Source organism: Xiphias gladius, chromosome 20 (genome assembly GCF_016859285.1).
Source record: "Xiphias gladius isolate SHS-SW01 ecotype Sanya breed wild chromosome 20, ASM1685928v1, whole genome shotgun sequence".
Taxonomy (NCBI): domain Eukaryota; kingdom Metazoa; phylum Chordata; class Actinopteri; order Istiophoriformes; family Xiphiidae; genus Xiphias; species Xiphias gladius.
Window position 1 is genome coordinate 3243646 of NC_053419.1, and position 9099 is coordinate 3252744.

The 9099-nt window shown below is 41.9% G+C and overlaps 1 protein-coding gene across 1 annotated transcript; it reads right to left on the reverse strand.

Moving 5' to 3' along the window:
• Positions 1 to 2653: 2653 nt before the first annotated feature.
• On the reverse strand, positions 2654 to 8327 carry tdgf1 (teratocarcinoma-derived growth factor 1). The gene is made up of 6 exons (XM_040157469.1): positions 8193 to 8327; positions 7997 to 8052; positions 6985 to 7176; positions 5301 to 5415; positions 4504 to 4613; positions 2654 to 2810 (listed from the first exon to the last, which is right to left on the reverse strand). Exons 1-6 carry the CDS (start codon positions 8213 to 8215, stop codon positions 2704 to 2706), a joined length of 603 nt encoding a protein of 200 aa, XP_040013403.1. The 5' UTR covers positions 8216 to 8327; the 3' UTR covers positions 2654 to 2703.
• Positions 8328 to 9099: the final 772 nt, after the last annotated feature.

Consider the following 9099-nt stretch of genomic DNA (forward strand, 5'->3'; position numbering starts at 1 on the left):
TGTATTGCACTTTTCTGGACTGCATCAGATGGAGTTGGAGTTAGACGTGGAGTGCAGTCTGACACTGGGACCTTTAGTTGTTGGCTTTTTTTACTCTCTATTTTCATCAGCGGTGGCGACAATAGCTGAGCACTGCAGCATGTGAGAATGAGAGTGTTGCTGAAGTCACAGGAAGTCGTGGAAATGTAGGACAGGATCATTTAACATTCCTCCCACCATTTACGTTGTGGCTAATCCCTTTAAATCTGCCCCAATCTCCTCCTCTGTGAGGACTCCTGAAGCTCCTCCGTCTCCACCTGCAGCTCCCTAAATCTCCTCCAATCCCTTTAACCTCATCAAGAGATTGACAAACAGAAAATTCAGGAACCAGCAGACACTAGGACATTGAATGGGGAGGTTTAAACCTTTTCTTCATCAGCTGCGAGACAGAACAGCACGACCTGTTTCAAGATCTCCTTTCAATTAGCTGTCCAGTTAGAACTCCTGAATCACACAAATTGTTAGCCTAAGGATAATAATAACAAAGGAGAGATTACCGTCAGATTACTTGGGATGAAACTAAGACCTCCTCTTCTGCTTGACAAAAGCCCTGATATCCGTCTACTTTTCCTCCTCTTCCTCTTCTTCATTGCTTGTACTCCTCTTCAGCAACGTAGTAAGTGCTTTGTTTTACCCCAATATAAAGCTGAGGCCAACGAAATGCAGCTAGCTAGGCGAGCCAACAGTGGTGGAAGCGGATTTCCTCAAGATTTGTACTTAAGTCAAATTTTGAGGTACTTGACTTGAGTACTGCGTATGAATTTTATGCTGATCTGGTTTATAACTGTACTCCACTACATTGGATATATTGTACTTTTTACTGCACTAGCTAATATTTACTACTTGTCAGATTAAGATTTTACATTAAAAACATGTGATAAAATGAAATATGACACATTGGTAAAGATTAACTTGGTGGTTCCAAACCTTTTTGGTTTCCGACTCCTCATTTAAAAAGAAAAAAAAACGAAACAAAACCCTGGTGTGTAGTTGGGGCTCCTTGTCATGTTTCAGATGTCTACGAGTTGTTTGCAGTTTCCCCAAAGAGACATTTCCCCCTTCTCACATTCTCAAATCAGAGGTCAAATTATCCAGTATTTCACAAAAAGTTAATTTCTTTCGTCCACCTGTGGCCCTTTTGGGGGCCCCTGCCCCTGGATCGGGAACCACTGGACTAAACTACATGACTTTTTGTGTCAAAGATAATTTCCAGTTTATTAAAACTTGGATCTGACTTTTATAAGTTTGTCCATCCACTACTTGTCTGATCACCTGATTCCCGGTTCTTGACCTGTAAGACTTGTTTTCAGTTATTTCACCATGTTCCAGGATTCAGCAGTATAATATTATTACTGATAGAAATACTGGACAAAATTACAAATATGAGATGAAAAGTTGCAATAAACCAGAAATCCTTTATTTAATTATTATAATTTTTATCCTGCCTGTTAATTCTAAAACTGTAAACTCTCACAGCTGGCAGGACAACAGACTGCAGCTGAAGTGTTTGTTTAAGATAAGAGAGCAGCTGATAATCAATTCAAACCTCATCAATAAACTCTGGAGATAAGAGACACAGAGAGAACAGCTCCCACTGAAAATACCTACAGATAACACACACACACACACATACACACATAGAGAGAGAGAGAGAGAGGGAGAGGGAGAGGGAAAGAGTTTGAAGCCTAGAAAAAGTGTTTGAAAATTGAAAATATTGTTTTTAACATTTCCTTGGAAACATTGTCCGTGTAGTGTAGAGTTTCCTTCCATGTTCCTTTCAGTGTCATATTTGTTTTCATGATAATTCGTTTTTTCACAACACAAACACAAAACCCGTGCAACAGAACCATAAATCTTTAATAAACACGTGTACATGTTTATATTTAATGGACAAAATGTCACATCAGCTCAGTTTGTGCAAACAGACAGGAGATGCAAAGTTAAAAACAATAAAATCCGCATCTTCTTTTACATAGAAAAAAAAAACCCCGCTGATATTCAGTCACAGATCTGAAAACTACAAAAATCATACTTTTCATAAAAATCTTATGTACAACTTCATTCACACACATTGTGTTCTTCAAGACATCATAGACACACAGACAACCTTCCACTGGAAGGAAAAACTTTTAGAAACAGGGACACACAAATAGAGTTTGGACAAGAAGAATTTCACTGACGTGTTCGCTGTTAAACTGCTGATTACCTTTAGAGGTTTTGAAAGAGACTGAGTATAATTTTATTTGTAAAACTGACAAGTTTTACACTGGGAGAAATAGGTAAATGCCATGTTGGAAACCTTTTTCTATATAATGGGTCTGGTTTTTATCTTAATTTTGTGCAGAGGACCTCTTGCATGTTCCCATAAAACGCAACAGCCTAGAAGGTCCCCATGAACCACAGCACAGTCTAAATACCGAGTTTAAACTCCAGAAAATCTATTTTTAAGGACAACTGAAAGTAGCATGTCTTAACTCAGGAAGGAACAACTACCGATTTCTAGTTCTCCAATAATATTTTACTCCTCCTGCACTGTAGCATTTGGACAAAATCTAATAAATGTCTTTTATAAACTGGTGAAACTCAGATTGGAAAAAAAAAAAAAAAAGCTCAGTGTTTCACAAAAATCTGAGTGTCTCTGTCCAGCAGCTATTTCTTTAATCATTAGAGGAAGAGGAACAGAGGAAGAAGCAGCGTCACATACAGGAAGCAACTGTTCTCAACTGTCCTGACAGCTGATGAGCGATACCAACGCACCTCCTCCGAGTCATCTGAAAAGCAGAGAAATAAAAATGATGAAGAACTGGATTCATAATTCAGTGCACACTCCAGTGAATTATTTATCATAACTCCCTTATGTCATCTGCAACTTATTTGTGATATTTCAATATTTGGTATTTAATACACTTTGTAATCATTATTTAATACCTTGTATTACTGTGTTTTCCATGCTTCATTTTGTATATCATAAACATTCATTGTGTATATGCTACTTCCAGTTTCTTAAGGTTATTCATCTATACTATGCCTCTGTTCTTGTACTTCCTTTTGCTGCTGTGACACTTCTAATTTCCTCGGGGGCTATCAATAAAGTTTATCTTCACCACTTTAGTTCCTGAGATACATGGTTTTCACTGGAAAGCAAGAACGTGGGAAACAATAAGTACAATAAGTGGGCGCGGCATACATTTGGTTTCAGAAGTTAGGGACACAATGAGGCCAAAGGCTCTTCAACCAAAAAATAAAAAAGTGGTCAAGAAAAGTTGTTTAAAAAAAAAAAAAAAAAAGGAAAAATCATATCAATCTAGCAGATGATGCGTTATAATAAATATGGTCAATACTATGTCTAAAAAAAACGGCCATATTATGTACTGACCCTACTTAAAGTCACGTTTATTGACAGAAATCAGTTACTTAATGAGAGATAACGTTTTTGTATCTCCATTCTGCTTTGAAATTTTTTTATGAATAAACTTGTATTATTATTTTTAGTAGTAGTAGTAGTAGTAGCAGTAGCAGTAATAGTAGTATTACTGTTATTATTATTTAGAGCTTCACCACAAACAAAGCTGTTTACACTAATGTATCTTTGATTGGGGTTTGATTCCAGCATTCCGTGATTAAACCAATTACACACTGTCAACTGTAATCAAAAAATATGATCAATTAATATACACAGAAGGCCACTGGTGGTATTTTCAGGCTTGAATACTGTTTGCAGATCTTCCTGTCAGTCTGCATACAACCATAGGGTTAGTGCAGCATGTATGTAGCCTGAGAAGCCAAACCCAGGGCAAAAAAAACCCAAAAGCCTTTGCTGCTGCTGCTTCTTCAGTAGCTTGTTATGCAGCAACTGACGTTTTTCAGTATGTACTCACTCTGGAGACTGTTTAGGTAAAACCTTGTTTTTGGATAAGAAAAATGCCAGATCAGTGTGGACAGAGGGCTGAAATAGAGAGAAAGAGATGTTGAGATCTTTTTATTTAAATAGCTTAATAGGATAGTATTCTACAGTATATCGTTGTTGTCTGCGTAGGAGTTAATGGTTGTGACAATGTTTCGCATCTTTGAATAAAAGCCTCGAATTTCAAATGAACGGGCCATTCAGAGCTGCATTCACACACGGTGGGAGTTTACGCGAACGCCGGTGATGGATGTTTTTGTTTTACGGATGAAAAGGGTGAAACGACACAGCTTTTGAACTGGCGCCTGACTGCTGGGTGTCGGCAGCCCGTCCACACCTAGGCTGAAAAAAAAGCCGCCTTCCATTCATCCGAAAAACACCTCAGTTGGTGAATGGACAGCACTGAAAAATACAAACTCACACGGTTGTCAGAGGAGCCTGCTCACAACCCCATTACCGCGCTATAACAAAAACCAAGCCTCTCTGCAGCAAGTTTCATGTCTCTGAGTATAAGCCAGGACCAGGCCACATGTGTCTGGTGTGCACAGCATGTATCTTACCACAGTCTTTATGGAAGACGTGGGGGAAGCAGTGCAGGATGCCGTAACCACAGCGGCAGTAGGAGCATCCTTTCTGAACCCACTCACCATGAGGAATCAAACCGCAGCTCCTACAGAGAGACGGAGAGGATGCAAATTACAAGCCTGTAAAAACCCAAAAAATACTAGTTTGAAGGGGTAAATTGTAAGTGAGCAACCTGCCCTCACTGGAGACCAACTGTTCATTCTTGGGTTTGACAAAGTGATCCCCAGGATTTTATATTCTTACAAAACATGGAAATGGACAGAGGGCGTGGAAACAGAGCTGCATATTCTGCCAGTGTGGAGGAGCCCTCATAAGATCCCTCACAACAATACGGTTGCGGTTTTGTCATGTTCCAACGATATAAGAACCGTGTCGAGGGGACATTCAGACCCTGTCAAAAAAAATCTAGTGCAGTGTAAAACACACACCAAAGTTTTTTACCTTAATGAATTTAGTCACTGTTTTGTGGGATAAATACATTTTGATACACATGCACCAGGGTTCCCATCATGCTTTGGGTGATGCCAGATAGCTTAGCCCTGTTTTTTTTTTCATTTTGGTAAATCACTACAGGCACTTCCTGTTAGCACTGTAACCATGGAAACAGACAGCAATCAGCGAGATTACTTTTGATATTGAAGCAAAGGCCTGAGGTCGGAGGAAGTTGCTCTGATCCAGAAGTTTGAGGTAAATGATTGAACTAAAGGATTCGTCTGATGTCAACAGTCGCTTCAAAAACTAAGTGTTGCGGTGTCATTTTCCTGCTGTTCACCTGATGCGCTGGTCATACTCGCAGCTCCTTCCAGTGAAGAATGGAGGACAGGCGCAGAAGCTGCCCAGGATACACGTTCCGCCATTCTTACAGCAGCTGCGACTCTGCTCGGCACCTACAAGAAAAAGCAAAGACAGACGTTAGAGCTGCAACCAACCACACCTGAAACTATCTGTCCCCATCTATTTCCTTCAGATACACCAGTGTACTTAGACAAATACTTGAATTATAAAACACTCCTTTCCCATGGCTCTCGCTTGATTCCAGGCTGCGGTGTCAGACTCACCGGAATCTGAAACCAGCCCAAACACAACATTTCATTTCGTCATGCATACAGCCCATATCGGAGCGCATATCAGAGTGCATCAACGTCCGCACTTTGACTCTGTGGACAGCTTGTCAGTCAGTTCCCCTGCACGGAGACATTGAGCGTACTCTACTGTACCGATCACTGTAAAAAGAATCTGTGTGAAGTTCTAGACACATAAGTAACTGAAAATCATGAGGCCGTTACTGGGTCAGACTATGAGGTACTAATCATAGGTCTATAAACTTATGTCTTATGTGCTGCCAGCAGCACTTTGTCTCCATCAGGCTACAGCTGAATAAATGTATTTAAACATTTAATCTAACAACCAGAAGGATTCCAGCACTTTATCATCCATTAAGGAAATTCAAGTCTGCTAAATAATGAAGCAGTGGACTACGGTGAATGAAATGTAATAGTGTTAACTTATTGACTCTTTTCTCCAACTCAGGCTCTTTCACTGCTGCTGCTGCTTTTTGATGTTTACATTTAATACCAGATGTTGTTTCTCTACTTCTGTTTGAGTTGTTTGATTTGTTCACTGTCTTTTTATAGAATTGTATTTTTATTAAGTTGTTTCCCATGTATCTCCCCTTTGTTCTTCTTGTCTTTTGATGAGTTTTATTCTTGATTTAGTCTTTGTGTAATTGAGTTTTGATGCCTGTAAAGGCCATTATTTCTTTTATATGATCAATACTTAATGGGTCTTGATGGGTTTATCAGAGGTTTGTACGTCCTTGTGAGACAATCTGAAGGCCGCAGCTGGGCCCCAGACCTAAGGTAGAGCCCCTCTCTCCCTGTATCTGTGAGAAAAACCAGACTCTCCATCTGGCAGCACATTCCTGTCATCCTCTGCTTCACATCAGCAGACAAACACCGAGAGTCAGAACAAACATCTGAAAATAACGGAGAAACACTAAAACTACAGTGACGACGGCCTGAAACATCCAGAGACTCTTTGTCCATCTGTCTATCACAACTTTTCATTGCAGGAGTTTTGTGCTTTGTCTTTTTAGTTTTGTCGTACAAAAAAAATAAATAAAAATCCAGATTTCTTTCTTTTCATTTCTGCATTTTCTTGGCCCAACATTGAGTATAATATATATTTGTTTGTTCCTTTTAGAAAAACCCACTCACATCAAATGACTTAGATGTCTCGACACAGACACTCGCTTCCCAGGTTGATTATTGTTGGAAATATTCCCTACAGCATTTGGAGATGTCTTTAGAGCTCACTCACAGAAAGAAAACAGTGAGATACGGTAGCATTCAGTGCAGTCTTTTGGCTAAAGTGCGAAGCTGTGGCCTCCATTGGTTTCGGGGCTCATCGCCTCCCTCTGTGCATACAGTAGTAACAGTAGTAACGTGTGAACTTACTGCCCGTGAGACCGATGAAGGGCAGGACAGCACTGGCGCCGCGGTGTTTACGATCCCCGCTGTTTGGTGAGCTCACCTGGGTAAACTGGCCCAGGAAGTCCTGGGAAGGCTGCTGGGATTTCGCCACCGGAGAAGAAGAAGGAGAAGAAGGGGAGGAGGGCTGGCCTCTGTTGCACTCGTCTCCCTCGCAGCCTGAAAAATAAAATGCATGTCAGATCTTCTCCGGAAAAATCAGTGATGACACGTCTTCCTCAAACAAGACCATACTAAAGAAGAAACTGGGTGGATGTAAGGGAGGGGCGGGGAGGCATTCATACATTTCATTCATTTGAATTAAAGTAGGACACCCAGCTAACATCTGCATTAAGTCAATATATAGTCAAATATCAACTCTCCTAGAGGAAAGTTGGCCTCCTTCTCTTTCATCTCTGCTTCCCTCCCCTCTCTCCTTTCTTTTCCAGCCTCTTTCATTCCACTCTCGGTGGTTTTAGCTCGTTTACGCCTTCTTCACATATTTTTCACGACATAAAGCAGCACAGACTTTTCAGACTGCATTACCATGTGACTGCAGACCCGGCGAAAGCAATTACTGCACAGAAATACACCAATGGCGGCCTGGGACATCCAACAAATTGATATCAAAAACACATCCCAAAATGTTGATACGTTTTTATATCGGTTTCCATGTTTTTATATTTAAATGTTTGAAATAAATGAACACAACCTACAGTAAAAATAGGAAATATACTTGATAAGATGCTAAAACATGCAAATAAATAAATATATATATATATATATTGACATAGTCCTTTAAATTCAATTTTTGCACATGTTTAGTTTGTGGGCGTTTTGTGCAGATGTTAATCATCTGGCATGCACAGCCCGAAACAACGCGAATCATGAGCACACACCCAGCAACACAGAGTCAGCGACGCCTCACACACACACTCAGGTGTTTTCACGTAAAATCTGCCCTACGCACCAGACGCGTGAGAAAGAGGGACACACTGACCTGAGGCGGGCGGAGCCGCAGCGCAGTGGAGAGAGATCGCTGCACAGAGCACGCTCCTGCAAACAGCCAAACAACACAGTTTGTTATCTGCTTTCTTTTTTGGGAAGTAGTTCCTGCAGACGCTGAACAGCGCCGTTTGAATGAAAGTGTGTGTGTGTGTGTGTGTTTGTGTGTGCCATTTCGTCTCCAGACTCACCTGAGCAGCTGCGCCCGGCTCATTTTTACCGGAGAGACCGAAACACACCACCGGCCACCCAACACCTGGTGGACTCCGCGACGGCCTCAGCTCACGGCGGGAATAATAATAAAAAATAAAATAAAATAAAAATTCAGGGAAAACACGTGGAGAGAAGGAGAGAAGAGGTCCAACGGATCTCAGAACAGTGGACGGAGAACGATCCCCCCCAGCCAAACAGACGAGAAAGCCGGATTTCCCCAAACTGTCCGCAAAAAAGGCTCTGATCTCTTTAAAGAAACGAAAATCGGCTTCGAGCTTAGGAACCTGTAACTTCCCCGTTTTCTGGAGGGAGATCTGAGAGACAGAATCCGCGGCGAGGCTCCTCTCTGCGCCCGGCGGGTTGCCTCCACTGGATGGTTCCCTGCAGGACTGAGCTGCCTCCGTTCCTGGTCTCGAGGTGAGTCCCCTGCGGGAGGGGCGGGGGCGGGGATCCCGCAACCCCGCCCACTCGCCCTGCTTCCCCGTCCGTCTCGGGCGCTCGCATGGAACCAACAACGGCGGAAACTGCCGGGAAAACAGTCCGGTCTTACAACATTGTCACGGTCCCCGTGGGAACCACGTATCTCCAGAACGCCCACTTGTCGTGAGCTAAGAAAAAGTGACGATGCATTTTTCAGGTAATGCCAGGTGGGCTGTTCAAAATGGTTCATTATGGGTGATGGGTCAGAAGTAAGGAAATGTTCTCAACCCAATATTTGAGTTGATCTAGAAAAGAAAAAAAGAGGATGGAGACACGTGGTTTCCGCTGGACAGTGACGGTATGTTGGCAGAGCTCCTTTTCAGGTTCGTGTCACTTCATTGGCAGAAAAGTATTCGTATGGCATCCGGGACAAAGACAGAAGGCGGGATGGACCCCCCGCGCTCA

Bases quoted from the DNA above. Each gene is read 5' to 3' on its own strand.
- tdgf1 (XM_040157469.1), bottom strand. From the start codon at position 8,215: ATGAGCCGGGCGCAGCTGCTCAG. The intron at 8,053-8,192 runs GTGAGTCTGGAG...GGCTGTTTGCAG, and splicing joins AGCCGGGCGCAGCTGCTCAG to GAGCGTGCTCTGTGCAGCGA. The intron at 7,177-7,996 runs GTCAGTGTGTCC...TTTATTTTTCAG, and splicing joins TGCGGCTCCGCCCGCCTCAG to GCTGCGAGGGAGACGAGTGC.